This window comes from Ambystoma mexicanum, chromosome 4p, assembly GCF_040938575.1.
Source record: "Ambystoma mexicanum isolate Mex_15411 chromosome 4p, UKY_AmexF1_1, whole genome shotgun sequence".
In the NCBI taxonomy this organism is placed as follows: domain Eukaryota; kingdom Metazoa; phylum Chordata; class Amphibia; order Caudata; family Ambystomatidae; genus Ambystoma; species Ambystoma mexicanum.
The window spans coordinates 1259502621-1259523852 of record NC_090927.1 but is presented as its reverse complement, the minus strand read 5'-3'; the positions used below and the strand labels follow the sequence as shown (position 1 = coordinate 1259523852).

General features: G+C 50.8%; 1 protein-coding gene across 3 annotated transcripts in view; it reads left to right on the top strand.

Moving 5' to 3' along the window:
- SPRTN (SprT-like N-terminal domain) overlaps positions 1-21232 on the top strand; it is a 349183-nt gene that overhangs the window by 99447 nt on the left and 228504 nt on the right. For all 3 annotated transcript variants that reach the window (XM_069606943.1, XM_069606942.1, XM_069606940.1), the window contains exon 3: positions 5469-5597. In XM_069606943.1, coding sequence (XP_069463044.1) covers positions 5469-5597 — 129 coding nt within the window. The remainder of the gene's footprint in view (positions 1-5468; positions 5598-21232) is intronic.

Here is a 21232-nt window from a genome sequence, read left to right as displayed (position 1 = left end):
TAAATCTGCATTGTGAAGGATTAGTATACAGTGGTGACAGTCTATTTTATGTGTTGTTTTATATCACAACACATTGACGTTGTCGACACTTAAGTTTGTGTTTCTGGTTCGGTTGATAGCTGACAAGGGCAGAAGCTGATAGAGATGGAAAAGCGCTGCACTGAAAATACCGAACTGTCTTCAGGACTTGGAGGTCGAGTTCAGACCGGATGAATGAGTGAGATGTCGTCCTATGGTAAAAGAGGCTGTGTTAAAAACGGTGAGAATAGAGTATCCACTAATGGTGAGAAGGGCAAGGCAAACGGACCTACCGTGTGGACGTTGATAGGCGCCATGGCTGTTTGAGTGAATAGCGGCTGCTGGAGTTAGCGGCCGGGGGGGGACGATCTGCAAATGTCAGAGGCCCCAGTCTAAGTAAAAGAAGGTCAAAAAATTGATACGAAATAATCATAAGGCAGTGGCTACAACAAGGACTAACTCGTGCTGCTATGTCCAGTGAGCGGCCGTGACTCAGAGTTTGTAGATGAGGAGTGCTCGAGTCAACAAGTGAGTGGGAGTTGCAGTACTGATAATTAGTGGGGAGTCCGTGACTGCGTGGTGCTGGGATATGCAGGTGGTGTACAGAGGTACCTAGCCTAAGTACAGAGGACAAAACCACGAGTGAAACGTTGGGATATGGTTGTGACCAGAGAAGGTGGTACCAGCAGCGCGGGGAATTACGGATCTGTGAACACCGCTCCAGCGTACGAAACCAAACAGAAGACAAACCACTAGTGGCACATTTCAAGATGATGAATCACACTCACAACGACATCTTCTGGGCAATATTGCAAACAGTAGGCAACCCCTTCCGCGGAGGCAACAGGGATCTTGCCCTTCGTAAACTCGAGCAAAAATGGATTTATCGTCTGGACTCTGTAAGACAGGGTCTTAACATCTCCATCGAATGGAACCTGTTCTTTAATAAGTAAAAGTGCGGTTCACCCCCCTGTGCTCTGACCCACTTAAATTCCCATGGGCTTTCTTCCACTACCAGAACAAGCTCCCTCCAACTGTCAGTCTCCCTGAGGTTTTTCAAATAGGTTTTTCTTTTGTATACATCCATGATGTTCTGGTCACACCTGTAACAATTTCCTATCTTTTTTCGTGATTCATCTTTTTCTGGCACTTGTCTGTGATTTACTGCAACCCATGACTCCTTTCATTACTGTTGTATAGTCATGTCCTTAATTTACCAGCACAGAAACGATACAGAAATTTTGAACTGTTTTTTCTGGTAACTATGTTATTGATGACTCACGTCGCTTTACTGCAACACATGTTTTGTAATTTTGCAGTGCCAGCATTGTATGTAACATGTACCTAGCGACTCGACAATATTCGCTCAATAGCCTTTAACTTGATTTCCTCATGGATATTTCATGGAATAATAATGCATGTTGCAAATGGTGCCAATATTAATTAATTTTTTCGCCCATGATCAATTCATGACTCTTTCAGTGCACGCACCAATATACACATGACCTAAATATACGTGCATACCGACGCATTCAGTGCGACTGCTCCCACCCCTTACACTATCCCCAGACGCATGCGCAGTCCCTGCAGGCACTACGGCCTCGTTTTAAACTCCTGACATGCGCAGTCAGTCCAGCGCAACCGACAGCAGTGACACAGCTCTTTTTCCTGTCTCACGTACAGGTAAGATCCGTAATTCCCCGCGCTGCTGGTACCACCTTCTCTGGTCACAACCATATCCCAACGTTTCACTCGTGGTTTTGTCCTCTGTACTTAGGCTAGGTACCTCTGTACACCACCTGCATATCCCAGCACCACGCAGTCACGGACTCCCCACTAATTATCAGTACTGCAACTCCCACTCACTTGTTGACTCGAGCACTCCTCATCTACAAACTCTGAGTCACGGCCGCTCACTGGACATAGCAGCACGAGTTAGTCCTTGTTGTAGCCACTGCCTTATGATTATTTCGTATCAATTTTTTGACCTTCTTTTACTTAGACTGGGGCCTCTGACATTTGCAGATCGTCCCCCCCCGGCCGCTAACTCCAGCAGCCGCTATTCACTCAAACAGCCATGGCGCCTATCAACGTCCACACGGTAGGTCCGTTTGCCTTGCCCTTCTCACCATTAGTGGATACTCTATTCTCACCGTTTTTAACACAGCCTCTTTTACCATAGGACGACATCTCACTCATTCATCCGGTCTGAACTCGACCTCCAAGTCCTGAAGACAGTTCGGTATTTTCAGTGCAGCGCTTTTCCATCTCTATCAGCTTCTGCCCTTGTCAGCTATCAACCGAACCAGAAACACAAACTTAAGTGTCGACAACGTCAATGTGTTGTGATATAAAACAACACATAAAATAGACTGTCACCACTGTATACTAATCCTTCACAATGCAGATTTAATGTATGCATATATGCCAGATTATGGCACAAAAATGTCTTCCTGTTTAATAAATTTATAATGTTTTATTCATCCACGGTGATTCTTTGTTCTGAGTTAGCAGTTATCTAGCTCCTTTTGCAAGGCTATAGCGACCTCCTGTCACGCTATTGGCTTGGGAAGCCTTTGACTCTACCCCCACGTATCTGTATACTTCTCAACCCTCTCGAGTCAGGCCCCCTAAAAAAGAGGGTTCGCCCATTTTCTTTTCTCTTCTGGGTACAGATACAGACACCAGTGCAAGGGTTGGGCCAGAGGCAGTGCAGGAGGCTGGTAGGGTGAGCAGGTACCTGGGCCTGAAGGACGGAGGGTGGCCAGGTGCACATTGCCAAGAGAGAACAGATCAGCAGGGGAGAAGGGGAGCAAAGGCAGAAGCAAAGAGGAAGGACTTGAGGTGCTTCCGGAACCGGAGTTGGCTCTCCTCAAGTTTTAGAGTGGCAGGGAGGCTGTTCGAGAGGGAGGCCCCTGCCGAAGGCGGAGATCTACCCCCAGCTCGTTTCTTTGAAAAACGACTGACCCTGAGGCAGTTAGAGGTAGAGGAGCAAAGAGCTTGAGAGGGGAGGTATTTGCAGAGGGTAGCTGAAGGTATTTTAGACCCAGGCCCCAGAAAGCCTTGTGGACAATGCAGAGAGTTTTGAATTTACTCCTTGTATCCACTGGAAGCCAATGGAGAGATTTCAAAGCTGGAGAGATACGATCCCAGGGCTTGAGGTCAAGGACAAGTCTTGCAGTCATGTTCTGGATTAGTTGCAGAGGGCAGAGAGTAGAGGCAGGTAGATTTAGAAAGAGGCTGTTACAGTAGTCCAACCTAGAGAGAATCAGAGCTTGGGAGACCATGAGCTTCTGGGGGAAGGAGAGGGTAGGCAGAGTACCTCTGAGGATGTGCAGTAGGAAGTTTGCCTTTTAAGAGACATCAGAGATGTGGGCGGAGAAGGAAAGTGTGGAGTCAAAGATGACCCCGAGGTTCTTAGCCTCGTAAATGGGGGTAGGAGGAGGGCCAAGGGAGGCCAGCCAGAGAGTGAGGGGAAAGGATGGTGAGGGTGTGCCGGTGAGGAGGTTCTCCGTCTTGCTGGCATTCAGACAAAGATCATTGACGGCACACCAATCTTGAATGGCAGTTAGGCAATCGGAGATGAGAGAGGGAGAGGAGGTGGCTGAGGGCAGCCTGAAAATGAGTGGAGTGTTGACAGCATAGCACTGGAAATTTGAGCAGAAATGTCTACCCCTCACTCTCTGCCTGGAGAAGCGACTGACCCTCAAAGATTTGGAGGTGGCTGAGCAACAGGCTCGAGAAGGAAGGTATTTTGGAAGACAGTTGGATGTAGGGGGGGCCCCAGAAAGCCTGGTGGACGATGCAAAGGGTCTTGACCTTGATCATGATGTCTCCTGCGTCTTATCAACTTCCTTCCTTCCTTCTTCCGCTGCTCCTATTAGTGACTCTCTGGCTATTATTCCACCTCCTGCAACCACCTCTGCCCACTTTCGGGCCTCTCTACCCCTTCCGCTGGGTGTATCTCAAGCCTGTACCCCACACCGTAAGTCTTTTAAAGGTAGCAATCTGCTTCACCTTACTACTCTCGTTCTGCTGTCAAACACTCCTCTGGCATCTGCCACCTCATCGAAGAACTCTACCTGGATGTCCTTGCTCTCACCGAGACATGGTTCACAGCCAGCTCTGTCACATGTTTTGAAACCCTCCTCTGTGATGGCCATAAGGTCTTCTCTGAGCCCAGAACCAACCGACCAGGAGGTGGAGTAACTCTGGTCTTTCCGGAGTGGGTCCCTGCTTCTTTCATGCTTACTCCTACTTTCAACGCCTGGTCTGCAGTCTCTCTCTTTCTCTTTCCCCCTCTCTGACTGTGGCCACCATTTCAGGCCACTTGGCCAGGCTGCCCTCTTCCTCTCATAGTGGGCTGACCTCTCCTCTCCATGCCTCTACCTCTCAACTTCTCCTCAGAGACCTCAACATCCACCTGGATGCTTCAAATCCCTCCTCTGGGCTCCACCCCACCCTGCCTTTTCGGTAATTTGGTCCATGAAGCGTGTGTCAGTGGATGTCTTTGCCTTTTTCTGCTCCTCCTACTCCTGCGGCTGACTCGCACTTTGACACAGCCCTCTCTAACCTGCATCTTCCTGGACATCCTTGCCCCGGTCATGAAAATCTGTCTGAAGCCTACCTCCAAGTGCAACTCTTGGTATGACTCCAACCTCGCCACCCATGCAAGTGCATGGTGGTTGAGATGAAGTAGAGGGCTTCAGGCAGCTCCTCTGACAAACTGGCCTCCTGCCTGCTCCAAAGGCTATGCAGACTCTCCATCCTGTCCAAGAAGAGAGTCTCCACCTCCCCTGCTCCCTCCCAGGCCCTCTGTAGGGCTCTGTCTTCTCACTTCACCACTAAAACACAGGATATATATATATATATATATATATATATATATATATATATACAATCTCTCTTTTGCGCAGCGACATGAGAAACTTTGCTTGTTTTTTCCAATCTGTGCTATTTTCTCACAGTGACAGGAGGAACTTTGTGTAGTTTGATCAGTGCTAGTATCGTGCAGCGACACCTGAAACTAAGTGCAGGTTTTTCTTCGATCCGTGCTATGTTCACGCAGCAACACAAGAAGCATCATGCGTCTCTCTTTGATATGCGGGTGGGGCGGAATGGGGCGAAGCGAAATTAGACAGATTCTGCTTTCATGCCTGGCAGAGCGGAATATAACAATTTTGCTCAGCCCTAAGAGGCAGCTCGGTGCATACCAGAATCATAAAATGCATTTGAAGGGTGAGATCCCAACTGGGAAGGGGCCAAGAAGCAGAGAGGCCAGTGGGCATGTACAAAAACTCGGAAGGGCATTAACCCTGCAAACACGCCTTCCATTTAACGTCGAGGAACAATGCACCCTGGGTTGCATGTATACTGTGTAAGGTTGCAAGATTTTAAGTTTCTGATGAATGGTGGCTAGTTATCAAGTGTTTATTTTGTTTATGCTACAGACCCTGCTACATGAAATGATCCATGCCTTACTGTTTGTGACACACAACGATAGAGACCATGACGCCCACGGAGATGAATTTTGCAAACACATGCGTCGCATCAATGGCATAACTGGAGCTAAGATTTCAGTAAGTATTTTATGATGTGTTTTCTGTATTTTGATAATAGCTGTCCATTTTATGAAAATCCAAAGTTCTCTGTGCTCTCCAACAGTATGCTGTGCCAACTTAAACATATTTATTCATCACTAAGGATTTGAGGAAGGACTGCCTGGCTTACTCTTTTCCATGAGTTTAGTAATTAAAATGTTCTTGATTAGCAAACCCACCCATTTGATTAGCAATGCGGTTCTCATATGTTTAATGTCACCAAACCATATTTGTACCCAAGACCTAAAATGAGCAACAATATAGTAGTTTTGTGTACTGCTGGAGTAAGGCATTAGTGAGATAAGTCAAGCCTTCCAAATTCTTTAAAATTTCACTAGACTTGAAGGCCGAGTAACTTAGTTTACCTACTCGTCCTAAGAGAAATGCGCTCTCACCCATGGCAACGAATGACAACACACTTTAAATCTGCTCTCTCCAAAATGCTGCATATCACCACAAACCCATTTTATGTTTGCCACACTGCTGCAACCCATTCACAGTGAAACATTTATTTGACATTTACTACAAACAAAGCAAACGTTAAATAAAAGATTCAAACATCCCCGGCAAATGGTACTCGCCCTTCATAAAATCTACTCAACTATGCAAGTGGGCGAAAGGATTTTGAAAGTCCTAGATGAGTGTCTGTAAAATGGAAAAGGTTAGCTGTATGAATGGACACAAGTAGAAGGCATTGAAAGTAGTTTAGCCAGTTCGCTCCTACAGGTGTTAATACATAGCTTTCAGAGCTCGCTTTGCTCTATGATTAAACTAACTACAGTGTATGGTAGTGCAGTAGATCTGTAGATGTACCAACTGGATGGAACTATTGGTAACTACTTATCATTAACACCTAGTTAGCTTTGTCTATTCATTTTATTTCAACATTGTGTACCCCAGATTGCATTGCATTGTGTGCCCCTCCTGTAAACACTAGACTGCCTTGTGAGCTAGGGCCAGAACTTGCAGTGCAGCCTCTCCTCTTTCCTTTAAAGGGGAAGTTCACTCACAAATTTGAGTGTCTCAAAAGATGGGCCATAATAAATAAAAAATATAAAAATATATTTTTATAGTGAGTTCCTATTTTGAGCAAATGAGGTTCAAAGCTTTCACATGGGGACCTCCATTTTGTGAAATGAAGCAGCCTCCTCTGTTCATGTTAAGCTCTGCTCTGGTGGCAATAATCAAGCAACAGCCCCATACTGGGAGCTTTTGCTTACTGCTGCCAGAGAGCAGAGCTTAATGTGAAGAGAGTAGGCTGCCTTGACTTTCATTTTACATTTTCTGTGCTCCTCAAGCCCAGGGAAGCACAGAAAACGTAAAATGAAAGGCACAGCAATTATAAATACTTCGCCGGCAGAGTTTTTTTCAAAATTGCTGCAACTTTCTTAGCATGAGAAACTGAAAACTAAAGTCTCAGCAATTATGAATACTCGACCGGTGAAGTATTCATAATTGCTGCGACTTCCTGGGAGACTTGAAACGAAAGCCACAGCATTCATAAATACAACAACGTTGTATTTATAATTGCTGGTACAAGTCTCCTGGGCTCCACCGACTCGAGAGACTGGAAGCAAAAGCCCCAGAAATCATAAATACAAGAACTTTGTATTTATCATTGCCTGGACTTTTGCTTTGTTTCCTGGGCTCCCCCAGCTCAGGGGAGCCTGGGAAAGCAGGAAAAAAAGCACAAAGAAGCACTCTCAAGCACCACAGGGCAGGAAGGAGCCTGACGGCATTCTCTGCTCTCGATTGTAATAAGCAAAAGCTACCACTAGGGGAGCTTTTGCTTCATTATTGCCGCAAGAGTAGAGCTTAACACAAGTGCAGAATGCTCATTCATTTCACAAAATGGATGCCTCATAGTGCTTGAAATGTTTTACTTTGAGCCTCATTTGCTCTAAATTCTACATAGGAACTTTCTTTTAAAAATATTTTTTGTATATATTTTTTATTATGGCCCATCTTTTGGGACAATGCATTTTTTTTAGTGAACTTCCCCTTTAACTATCCTCTGCCACCCTCATGGCACTCGCCATCTCTTCTATCTACTTCAACTGCTACACTATCACCTGCCCTCCCTCTCTTACAAAGTCCGGAAGAAAAATGTACAAAAAAAGACATACTGAGAGCCAACCCTGGCCTACCCATTGCAGACACCTATGTCAGTGCAACTTCCAAAAAGGTCTTCACCAACATCCTTTTCTCTGTCGCTTCTCCAGATCTCTGGACTCCTCATCTCCACTCCTCCCTTTAACATCCTCTCCCATTAATGGTGGAGCCAAGTGGCAAGTCCTCTTGTCCGGCTTCTCGTGCTGCTTCATTGATGTCTACCTGTTATGCTCACGTAGTCTCTGTGGAGGCGTTGGGGCACGATTGCAGCCCTCCCGGGGATGAGGTCGCACGTGTCCGACTTCACCCTCTGCGCTTATGTGGTTACTGGTGGTAATAGGTGATGCTGCTCGGCACTGCTCCTGCGTGGAGAATAGGGAGCGTGAGTATTTGAGTATTTGTAACATGCACTGGACGAATTGAATCGTAATTGGGCGCAGATGTATGAATTGCCTTAGTCATATGAGATTACTTGGCACCAGCTAAGGTTCACAAAAAATTCACAGCCCGGCGGAAAGCCGAGAGGGTTTTTAATCTCTGATTTTTCTGGGCAGTTTGTTCCATGTTCTTGGACCGTAGACTCCAAATCTACGGTCCCCTTTATTCACACACGCCTAGTACATGGTATGTAGAGCAGATTTTAGTCTGCAGAGCGCAGTTGTCTGGTGGCACATACCTCCTGATTTTTATCTGATAAGTATTTTGGTCGTATCTTTTTGACACACTTAGAGACCAGGCAAAGGACCTTAAACTCTATTCTCTCCTTTACTGCCAACCAATGTAGAGCTCTTCTCAAAATGGAGGTTGGAGCTGATTTTTTTTCACCCTATGCACCAGTCTAACCGCTGCGTTTTGAGCCACATGCAGTCTTCGTAGCTGATAGGCTGGGATGCCCGATAGCAGTGCATTACCATAATCTAGCCTCGAGTTGACCAGAGTGCCGATAACTGCAGCTCTATTCTCATTCGCAATGAATGATAAAGTATGGTTCAATATGCGTAATGAGTGGTATGCTGCCTGCACCTTCACGCTGACCTGAGCTCCACTTCCCATGTTGTCCTCCCAGACATTTGTATTTGTATTTATTTTTGTTTATATAGCGCTTTACACCAAAGCGCTGCACATTATAACAGGATACATAAGATAATAACTTTATAACAGTAGACGCAATTAACAAATTGCGAATCAGGCCAACAAAACAATAAGTAGAGCAATTAACTGGGGGAGAGAAGTGCAGTAGAATTGAGAGGGGGAAGGGAAAGGGAGGGGAGAGATTGGGGGGAGGGCAGGGGGAAGAAGATCAAGGAGCTAAGGCAAGGAGGGAGGGGAGTAGGAAGGGGGAGGGGTATCAAGGCAGGGAATGGAGGAGGAGAGATTTGAGGGATGTTCGGGATGAGGAAAAGGTGGAAATAGAGCGGAGTGAGATAGGTAAGGAGTTCCAGTGTAGGGGGGGCTAGGAGATGGAAGGAGCGGAAACGGGATGAGGCACAAGGGGAAGGAGGAACAGTGAGAAGGAAGTGGTCGGCAGAGCGGGAGGGAGTGTGGAGGGAGGCAAGATAAGGGGGAGCAAGACCGTGCAGAGATTTAAAGACTAGGCAGAGAAATAGAAATTTGAGATGGGAGTGAAAGGGAAGCCAGCCAAGGGAGGAAAGGGAAGCAAAGATGGAGTCTTGGTGGGAGAGGAGACAGAGGGTGTGGACGGCAGAGTGGTAGATAGATTTAAGGGGGGCAAGATGAGAAGTAGGAAGTCCAAAGGATAAGAGGAGCAGTATAAGAGGCGAGAGAAGATAAGGGAGGAGATTAAGAGTTTAGTAGCATGGAAAGTGAGAGAGGGGCGGACTTTATGAATATTAAAGAGGTGGGAGCGACAGGCATGAGACGTGAGAGAGATGTGATGGGAAAAGGTGAGCGAGGAGTCAAAGTGGATGCCTAGGTTACGAGCGTGGTCAGAGATGGGGAGATTAGAAAGGGGGGAAATGAATGAAAGTAGGAGGAGAGGGAAGGGAAAGAGTTGGAGGGGAAGAAAATAACTTTAGTTTCATCAGTGTCAGTGGACAGTGCCAGCTTGTGCGCCTGATCCCCTTCCAAACCACTTCTCCCAAACCGTGGTACCCGTGGGATGCACTGTCCCTGGAAAGCTCACCTGTTGATTAGTTTTGGCGAGCACTCCGTCCTGCTGCTTCTGGCAGGGGCGCTTGTATGATCTGGACCGAGTTCCTTCACTGGTCCCTTGCACGTGGTAGTCCATTCCTACTGCGACTTCAGCCATTATACTTCAGGTAAGTGTTCCTGTTTGGCTTTGTCTTTCCTCGTCTGTTTTTCTTGTATTGTAAAGTTCATTGTCTTGTATTGCTGTCCGTTCCACTTTTGATGTTTGCTCTTTTGCTTTCTTCCCTTGCAGGTGATGTTGCCGGCCTGGCAAAAGCTGCGGAGACCGAGGCGACAGCCGGAAAGGAATGAGGAACGAAGCTGCAGCGGTACAGTAGCTGGTAAGTTAACTAGGGGGCGCGCAGGGTTCAAATGTGGTGCGGCCCTAGGACGGATGTTCTAACCTTGTCTTTCTTCTTCACAGGGTCCGAGTTTGTGGTTGCGGAGAGCAGTGCTGCGGCGTCAGGATCAAGATCACTGGATGTCAGGAGATGAGTCTGCAGATGAAGCGATGAAGCACCGGTGTCCTGGAGGTGAGTATGCAGGAGAACGCCTGGTTTCAAAGGTAAGTAAACTGGTCCAGGCGGCAGTGAGCGTCACGTTGCATGCAAGTGCACAGTAACGCGAAGCACCAGCCTTAAGGGTGTAGCAGCTTATATAGCTGAGCTTCTGAAGCCACACCCTGCCACACCCGATGAGTCAGCACATGAAGACCAGGCCTAGGGAACCACACCCAATGAGTCAGCACATGAGAATGTTCTCTGGAATAAAGGCTTTCAGCTCCGGGAAAGTTCTTTTAAAATAAAAGCACTCCTGCACTGAAATAAAGTGTTCCTGCTCACATCTCTATATGAGCCTGGCGCCAAAGGAGCCAGGACTGCGTCCAGCCAGGGCCCTTGTGTTTATAGGTCCCAAAGGGACATAAGTGAGTCAAGTAACCCTTGCCCCATCAATAGATGGTGTGGTTTTTGTGTTCTGGGGCCTGTGACCATGACACTACCACCCAGGCACTATCTTGGTTCAGGGTCCTCGACCCAACCTCCTCCTCTTTGACCGGCGCCTGCTGTCCCTCATTAACTTCCTTCCTTCAACTGCCTCTCCCCCTACCACTCTCTGTCCCTCCTCTCTGACTGGTGTACCACATCCCTGTACTCCACTTCAGAAAACCTTCAAAGGTGGAGACCTCCTTCACCTCGCTACTCTTAATGCCCACTCAGCCAACAAACACTCTGCAGACATCTGCCTCCTTCTTGAAGACACTGACCTAGACATTATCACACTTACCGAGACATGGTTCAATGCCAGCTCAGTTACTGCTTTTGACTCCCTTCTCCCTGATGACTTCAAGATCTCCAAGATACAACCTCACCATGCTGGCGGTGGGGTTGCCTTAATCTTTCCTGAGTGGGTTCTTTCTTCCGTCATACCCACCCAGCTCTACTCTTCCTTTGAGAACCTGGTCTGCAAGCTGGTCATCTCTCCCTCCTCCTCTCTGACCATTGCTACCATCTACAGGCCTGTTCCTCTTTGAATGGGCTGATTCCTGTTCCTCCCTACTTTCAACCACCTCCATTCTCCTCATGGGCGATCTCAACATCCAAGTGGACTCTCCTTTCACAGCATCAACTTTCTTCCTTGACCTCTGCACTTCACTATCCCTCTCCATTCTTCCTTTTGGCCCAACCCACTCTGGCTGCGCTCATCCATTCTGACCCCCCCCGGTCCCTTCACTCTCCCGGTCAGACAATTCTCTCCTTTCCTCACACCTGGGTCCCCTCGAGCCTTTGACCGCACCGCCAAAATCCCTGCCAACATCGTTCACGAACATCTGTCCGATGAAACGAGTGTCAGCTGCTGCCTTTGCATCCACCTTCAACCCCCCCCTCTGCCCACCCCCATATTCTACCACCAACTCTTTTCTCGGCAATCTCCACTTGGCCATTACCAGCACCCTTGATATTCTTGCTCCAGCCATGAGGATCCGCCTGAAACCCGTCTGTTACGACTCTGAACTTGCAGGCCTAAAACGCAAGTACAGAGCTGCAGAACAGAAGTGGCAAACCTCAGGATCACCCCCTTACAAATTGGCCTGCCGCCTACGCCAAAGGCAATACAAACTTCCATCCGTGCCAAGAAAAGGGCCCACATCCAGGCACGGGTATCAGGTTCATCCAACAACATGGCTGAACTCTATAAAATCTGCAGGGATCTAGCCAACCCTTTCTCAGTCTCTTCCCCTCGTCCGTCCCAGGCCCTCTACAATGCTCTGGCCACACACTTCACCACTAAAACTCTGGACATCCTGAGCAGCCTTGGAACCCTCCCGCCCAACCCGTCCCTCACTCCTTTGCCTCCTATGGCTTCTCACCCTCCTTGCCCTCTCTCTCTCTCTCTCTCTCTCTCTCTCCCTCTCTCTCCCCCCCCCTCCTTCTTCCCTGTCACACCTGAAGAAGTCACCAAATGTGTACACTCCATGAAGGTCTTTTCCAAACAGGTTTCCCCTTGCTCATCCAGAACCATCAAGGACCACATTGGCTCTCTTGCCCCTGTACTCGCTGATCTCTGGAACTACCCTTTTACCACTGGATCTTTCCCATCCTCCTCAAGCAATCCCTTGCGCGACCCCTCCTCGACAAACCTTCAGCAGACCTTACCTGTCCAGCCAACTTCTGTCCTATTTCTATCACCCGCTTCCTTGGGAAACTGCTGGAGAAGCTGGCCTTTCCACAACTTACTTCACACACTGAACTTGTTGGCGGTCTCCACGACCATCAATCTGGATTCCGAGCATCCAGAGGCACGGAAACTGCTCTTCTGAACACTTGTGAAGAACTGCTTGCATCTCTGGACTCAAACTCTCCAGCTGTCCTCCTCCTACTCAATCTCTTCTCTGCCGTTGATACGGTCAACCATTCGATCCTCTTAAACAACTCCGTGAAACCCTTGGTATCTCAGATCGGGCACTGGACTGGCTGACCTCCTTCCTAACTGACTGTTCATCCCAAGTCATTTTGGGCACCTTGTCACCTACTTTCTTCTCCACCTGTGGTGTGCCCCAGGGCTCAAGCATCTCCCCATGGCTCTTCAACACTTACCTTGCTCAACTGGAACTCCTCATATCCTTCTCCTTCGCCAACCTCCACTGCTACACAGATGATGCACAACTCATTTTCAAACTTGCTGCTGACCCTCTTGCATCTTGCATCATCCCTGACTGCCTATCTGCCATCCAGTCTGGTGTACTTCGAATGATCTCTGCTTCAATGCCAGCAAGACTGAGATCGTTCCCATTGGGACTCCGACTCCCTCTTCCCCCGCCACCCCTCATTCTGGCCCTCCTCTATGGGCTCTCCCCCTGCTCCTTCATATGAAGCCAGAAACCTTGGGGTCATCTTAGACTACCTTCTCCTTCCTCCCTCACACGCAGGACATTGCCAAGAAGTCCCACTTTCAACTCTTCCTTCCCAAAGAAATTATCCCTTCTCTCACTTTAGCCAAGAAGCTCAATGTTACCCGAGCCCTGGTTATCTCTAGGCTTGACTACTGCAATATCCTTCTCATGAATCTACCTTCTTCACTTTCCGACCCCTCCAGCTAATCCAGACTTATCCTTGGCCTTAAGCCCAGGAATAGCATCTCTCCTGCCCTAAAAACTCTTCACTGGCTCCTGGTTGCAGCACAGATTAAATTCATATCCCTCTGCATCATCCACAAGGCTGTCTGGGGCCTGGGACCATGCTATCTGCAACTTTTTCTTACTAAATACTCTCCCTCTAGATCTATACGATCCTCTAGCACCAACTCTGTCTGAAAAGCGGTTCCCTAACAGATGGCCGTAGGACGATCACTTTCTTCTGCTGGCTCCCTCTTATGGAACAGCCTCCTCCTTCCACTTCATCTTGAACAGGACTTCCTCAAATTCCAGAAGCCCCTCAAGACTTTCCTCTTCACCTTTTTCTTCCCTTCTTCCCTCCTCTGCTAATCTCAGTCCCTATGATTGGTGACCAGGGCCCTTCTCTATCATTCGGGGTCCTGGTCTCCCACACCCAATCGCCCCAGCCTCTGCCTGCCTCGTAGCACTTGCCTGGGCAACCACCGGCCTCCATCCTGTAGGCTTGCACTTTCTACCCAGTGCAGCTCCAGGCTGCATAGCATTTACCACACTATGCACTTCATCTGCTGCTCACCCACAAGCACAGACATGCCAGCACTTCTCCAGCATGGGGTCTGGCATGGATTCACATGCTCATGAATATTCCCCGTCGTCAGGCTGGGAATCCTCGGTAAAGAAAAAACCAGTATCAGTTTCGTTTCTGATCTGTCTTTCGTAGTAATAACCAATCGCTGGTCTCTGCGTCATACTGACCACAGCCAATGACTGCCCTCTACCTAAGCACCGCCTCTGGCAGCCATCTTCAGATTTTTACCGCACGTTCATGTGTTGGGATCCTCGTGCTATTGCTCTCGAGCGTTAGTGCTATTTTTTCACGTTTTTTCTCAAAAACTTCGTTTTTTCGGTCAAAAGAGCCTCAAGTTCCACCGACTCTCCATCCGATCAACGGGGACCCGTGTCGGATTCGTCTGCGCCCCTCAAGGGTGAAAATTTCGTCGAGCTACGCTTTTGGAGGACTCCAGAAGCTTCTCAGGCCCGGACATGGCCCAGGAGAAGGGAAGCTCGACGCCCGGAAAGCTGTTCAGGATCTGCCCTGGATGCCAGCTGCAGAACGTCTTTAAGGAGGACGAACACTCCTTTTGTCTCTACTGCTTACATGAGGACAAGACGCACGTGGAGAAGGACTGTGCGTTTTGCGGCAATATGTCGGAGCGGACCATGAAGGACCGCCATCAACGTCTCGCCAACTGGCTGGAAGGGAAGAGCCCGTCAGGTGAGAAGAAGAGGAAGAAATCCGAGCGGTCTTCTAAGACCTTTGAGGACGCCCCGGCGACGGGGGTCCAACACAAGGCCAAGCACCGCGAGTCCGCTGGCACCGGGAGCGCCGAACGGTCTGGCTCTACGGGCCCCAGGCAGGGCGCACCCTCCCCGGCACCTTCAGCCACGAGCCAACGCTCTGGGTCTGGTAAGAGGAAGGGCGAGCACCCGGCGAAGCTCCTGGAGAGGCCCCGGTCGAGCTCGAAGGCCCCATCGGAGGGGGAGCGAGGCAGTGTCCCCCCCCCCTCAAGGATAAGGCGGTGAGCGCACCTAAGGTGAAGGCCTTAATCCATCCGGCCAAGCCCTCTATCGATACTGTCGCGGCGGCCCTGGCTCAGCCTGTGGAGGCTACACCAGTGGTGGCGACCTCGGGGCTCAGAGTCTCCCTGCCACCTCGGAGGGAGTCCTCTTTTGTGCCCATCGATAGGACCCCCGTGAAATCCCCGGCGGGGAAGAAAAAGGGGGGGCAGGGCGTCGTCGTAGATTCGGCCTCAACCTCGGAGGAAGAGCTGATTGAGGTCTTAAGCCACGGCCTTGGCGCGGAAGAAGACCGGCCCGTCGGGATGGATCCCGACGCAGGTGACGACGACATCGTCGAGGGTGCCGACGGGGCCCCTGATCGCCCGTCGGATTCCCCTCTGCCAGCGCCGCAAGACAACTCGGCGGCCATTTTGTTGGCTATACAGTCCTTATGTTCAGAGATAAGGACGAGACTACCGTTGCCGACGGAGGAACCTCTCCCGTCGGGGGATCCTGAACCGGGACCTTCTGGTGTTCCCCCGCCCAAGAAAAGAAGGATTCACCCTCCACCTCCTTTTCAGCCGTCGCGCCCCGTCCAGCCCTCCTCCCCGTCCACCCGAGGGGATGATACCGGGACTGACACAGAACCGACGGGTACGGACGACGAGGTATACGACGAGGATCTACCGTCGTCACCTCCCACCAGGGCTTCTCCGCCCGACGAGATTGGATCCTTCCACTCCATGATCGCCAGGGCATCCGAGCTTTTCCAACTCTGCCCTGAGGAGAAGAAAAAGGAAGGATTCCTTTATCAACGGCGCGAGGCCAAGAGGAAGACGGTCCTCGCGGAGCCTCTACTGGACGACATTTGGGATGAGGGCCTCGCCCTCCTCAAGAACCCTTCCACGACGCCAGCTAGAAGAGACCGGGACGAGAAGAAGTACCGGGTCCCGGACGCGGCTCCCCTGTGCCTCCGGGCGCAGCCTACCCCGGACTCCGTCGTCTCCGCGGCGGCCAGGAAGAAAGCGGGGGGGGTGCGGCCTCCACATCGACTTCCCCACCGGACGGCGAGGGAAAGAAATTGGACGCTATGGGACGCAGGGTCATCTCGTCTGCAGCGACGACGATTAAGGCGGCCAACGCCTTGGCTATCGTGGCCCGCTACGACAGGGAGCTATGGTACAAACTGGCTCCCCTGCTGGACTTCCTACCGGACGACAAGAGGGCGGATGCCCTGGAGATCCTACAGGAAGGTGAGGTGGCGTCGGACCACGCCATCACTATTGCGACGGACATCGCCGACACTGGGTTTCGCCAGTTGGGCAACGGCGTGTGCCTTAGGCGGCGTGGATGGCTCAAGGCTACGGACTTCCGTCAAGACGTACAGACCAAAGTCCTGGACATGCCGTTCGATGGGAACAACCTGTTTGGGAAAACAGTGGACGATTCCCTTCAGGCCATTAAAGCGGACACTGAGACGGCCCGGGCCCTTGGGGTTCTGCAGCAACGACGGACGCCCTTTCGGAGCAGCGGAGGCAAGGGCGCCTCCAAAGGTTCCGGCGGCGGTTTCTCCACCTACCGTCAAGCGGCCCGCTCGTCGTCTCAGGAGGCCTACAGAGGACGAGGCAAGTCTGGCGGACCCCGCCGTCGTCGCCAAGGAGGTCAAGGCGGCAAAGCCTCGTCGAAACAGGATTGAACCGGCCGTGGGGTCGGGCCCCCACCGAAGCACCCCGGTGAGAGGTCGGCTGGCGAGCTTCGTCAGCGTGTGGGAGTCCATCTCCACCGACCGTTGGGTGCTGGACGCCTTAGCCCGGGGCCACGCACTCGAGTTTCAAAGAAGGTGCCCGCGCGTCCCCCCCGTGGCCAGTAAAGAGCTTCACGTCCCTCAGCTTCTCCTGGAGGTAAAGGCGATGCTCAGGAAGGGCGCCATCGAACTCGTCCCAAAGATGCTTCGGGGCTCCGGAGTTTACTCGAGATACTTCCTCGTGAAGAAGAAGACGGGAGGATGGCGCCCCATCCTAGACCTGCGACGTCTGAACAAGTTCATCAAGGCGCAGAAGTTCCGGATGGTCACCCTCCAGCACGTCCTGGGGCAGCTGGAGGAAGGAGACTTCCTGTCGTCGTTGGATTTAGAGGATGCCTACTTCCATATTCCCATCCTAAAGGGGCACCGAAAATTCCTCAGGTTTGTGGTCCAAGGGCGTCACTACCAGTTCAAAGCCCTCCCCTTCGGACTACGGTCGGCACCCAGGGTATTTACCAAGTGCCTTGCACCGGTGGCAGCGCAGCTGCGCCGCGAGGGGATCCACGTCTACCCCTACCTGGACGACTGGCTCATCCGAGCCAAGACGAGGGAGCTCGCCGTGGAGCACACGGCAAGGACCGTCCAACTTCTCACGGACCTGGGATTCTCCGTGAACTACGCCAAGTCCCACCTGGTACCCGCGCAAAACGCACTGTTTCTGGGAGCGAAGCTCGACACAGTGTCCCTTCTGGCCTCCCCGTCGGAGGAAAGGACCAGGTCCATCCTGGGCAAGGTACAGCGGATGTTGGTTTCCGACGCGGCCAAGGTGAGGTCCATCAAGTCCCTCCTCGGAATGATGTCTTCTTGCATCTACCTCATTCCCATGTGCAGGCTCCGGATGCGCCCGTTGCAGGAGTTCCTGGACGCGCGCTGGATCCAAACGATGGGCGGCTTCGAGGAGAGGATCACACTCGACGAGAGTTTCCGCCGAGCGGTCCGGTGGTGGGGCAACCGCGCGCATCTGACGGCGGGCATGGACTTCCAGACCCCAGACCACCAGGAGACAGTGACCACGGATGCCTCCCTGGAAGGGTGGGGAGCGCACACCGAAAATCTGCACGCGAGAGGCCTTTGGCTCCCGACGGAGAAGTCCCTCCATATCAACGTCCTGGAGCTCCGTGCAGTGTTCTGGGCCCTCAGGTCCTTCCTTCTGTCCCTCAAGGGCAAGGTGGTGAGGATCTTCACCGACAACACCACCACCATGTTTTACATCAGGAAACAGGGCGGAACCAGGTCCCCAGCGCTGTCCAAGGAGGCGCAGGACCTGTGGCATTGGGCCGTCGCCCAAAGGATGTTTCTGGTGCCGTTTCATCTGGCAGGGATAAAAAACACCATCGCCGACTCACTCAGCAGGGAGCTGCGCTCGTGCCACGAGTGGGAACTACGGCAGGATCTAGTGGATCGCCTCTTCCAACGGTGGGGCACACCCCAGATCGACCTGTTCGCGACGGCGACGAACTCCAAGTGCCGGAGGTTCGCCAGCAGGTTTCCCCAGGCGAGGAGCATGGGCGATGCTTTCTCGTTCCCCTGGGAGGTCCTGTTCCTCTACGCGTTCCCTCCTTTGCCACTGCTAATCCGGCTCGTCAACCAGCTCAAGAGGTCACGGTGCAGGATGATCCTCGTCGCACCTGCGTGGCCGAGGCAGATATGGTTCCCGGACCTTCTGGACTTGTCAGCGTCCCCGCCAATCAAGCTGCCGGTGGACGCGGATCTACTCTCCAGGGAAGGAGGCGCCATCCTCCACCACGACCCGAAATCGCTGAACTTGCAGGCCTGGCTCCTGCAGCGCTAGAGTTTGGAGGATACGACATACCGGCCGACTGCAGAGAGGTTCTTGCAAAGGCCAGGGCGTCCTCGACTCCTAAATGCTACGGACACAAATGGAAGAGGTTCTCTGTCTGGTGCCACAGAAGATTAACCCTCTACAGATTACGGCTCCCCAGGTACTGCCGTACCTGCTGACGCTGGCCAAAGCTGGACTGGCACACGCGTCCATCAAGATTCATCTTGCTGCGATCTCCCGATACACCAGAACCACGGGCCGGACGTCCTTGTGGTCTCATCGTCTGGTGAAAGAGTTCATGAAGGGACTGTTCAGATCGTTCCCGCCGGTGAAGGCTCCGGCCCCGGCGTGGGAGCTCAACGTGGTGCTGACCAAGCTCATGGGACCTCCGTTCGAGCCTCTGCACTCGGCCCCGTTGAAGTTTCTGTCGTGGAAAACAGCGTTTCTTGTGGCCATCACCTCCGCACGACGGGTGGGAGAGATCCAGGCCCTTTCCTGCAAGGCCCCGTACTTGACTTTTCACGACACGAGGGTAGTGCTCAGGACGCACCCCTCCTTCATGCCCAAGGTACCGTCGGACTTCCATCTCAACGAACCCTTGGTGTTGCCTGTGTTCTTCCCGTCGCCTTCGTCGCCGGCTGAGAGGACTTTGCACTTGCTGGATGTGGCTAGAGCGCTGAAGTTCTACGTGGACCGCACGAAGTGTTTTCGGAAGACGTCACAACTCTTTGTGAACTTTGGACCTGTCAATCAGGGGAAGGCTCTCTCGAAGGCTTCCATTTCCAGATGGCTCTCCGGCTGTATCATGTACTGTCATCGGTTGGCAAACCGACCGCTGCCTGGCCGTCCGAGAGCTCATTCCACCAGAGCGATCGCAGCTACCACGGCGTTCCTTTCTGGTGTGCCCCTGCTGGACATATGCAGGGCTGCTACGTGGAGGTCGACGCACACCTTCACGAAATTCTACTGCGTCGATCGGGATTCCAGGGAGGAGTCCAGGGTCGGCCATGCAGTGCTGCGCAACCTGTTCGCCTGAGGTGAGCCTGGTGAGGAGGTAAAATGCTTAATGTTGAGTTTGAGCCTTTGCCACCTCCCGTGGTTGTGCATGTGTGTACTGCTATGTATTCTTTATTCATGAGCATGTGAATCCATGCCAGACCCCATGCTGGAGAAGGAACAAGTTACTTACCTGTAACTGTTGTTCTCCAGCATGGGTCTGGCATGGATTCACATGCGAACCCTCCCGCCTACCCCTCTGCGGCTCTTCACTTGGTCATACTGCCACTTCACGTGCTTCCAAATCTGAAGATGGCTGCCAGAGGCGGTGCTTAGGTAGAGGGCAGTCATTGGCTGTGGTCAGTATGACGCAGAGACCAGTGATTGGTTATTACTACGAAAGACAGATCAGAAACGAAACTGATACTGGTTTTTTCTTTACTGAGGATTCCCAGCCTGACGGGGAATATTCATGAGCATGTGAATCCATGCCAGACCCATGCTGGAGAACAACAGTTACAGGTAAGTAACTTGTTCCTTACCCCTACTCCCCCTCTTCTCGCTGCACTTGCACTTTCTGAATACTCACAAGGCATAGTAGGTTTGTCTTTATCTTCCATTTTATTCATTAATTTCAATCCCATGTTCCCTCCATGTTGCCCTGTGGGCGCTTTGAAACAGAATTGACTTACTGTATAAGCGCCTAACAAATGCACAATAAATAAATGAGAGGAAAGAAAGTAAGAGACTAAGCAGAGTGGATTTCGTCGCAGTCAGAGAATTGGGAAAATTGGGTGGAATATTGTATTTTGTGGTCATCTCACTTTCAGGGGTAGCTGGTATAAAGCACCACGGTTGATGAGACAGAATGTCGAGGAGCATGGGATCAGCTCATGGGTTTAGCACCAGTTGCTCAGGTGTATGCAACCAGCAGATTGCAGAACTAGGTTTGGCATCAAAACAAATTTGGTCATGTACATTTTCAAAAGTGTTCACTCGTCAATATGATGCACCATCCCCAACAAAAGTAAATATAGTAGACACAGATTTAGATACACAAACTTAGTTTACTTTAAAGCATGCTAACAATGCAGTGTTTTCCAGTAGCAAAACTAATTAAGCATTATGTAATAATTAATTTACATTTTTAGGAATGGAATTGCATGACTTTAAAAAAAAAAAAAGAACAAAGCTAACTTGATTACCGGTCTTTGCCAAACAGGATATAGTTTGCTTAATGAAAGTATCCTCCCGATTTACTTTTGGTTTGCGATTATTTGAAATAGAAAAGAAAATCTTGCCCAGGACTCGCACACAGGCCTTTGGCACTAAGAGTGGAGGAGGGGATTATCGATTCACTTTTTCTCCATTATCCCTTTTGAACTTACAGCGAACAGAGAAAGAGAGTGGAGAGAGCCCTGAAGGCAAGAGTGGAATGCAGGGCAAGCTGTGGTTTAATTGAACACAGTAACTTAAATAGCTAGCTTTGCTACACAAGTGCCAAAATAATGAGCAAATCTACAGAATTGCATAACAAATTGTTAGGCAACACTGCATATTTTATTCCTAGGGCGAGTGATGCCTTCTACTTCTTCGGTTAA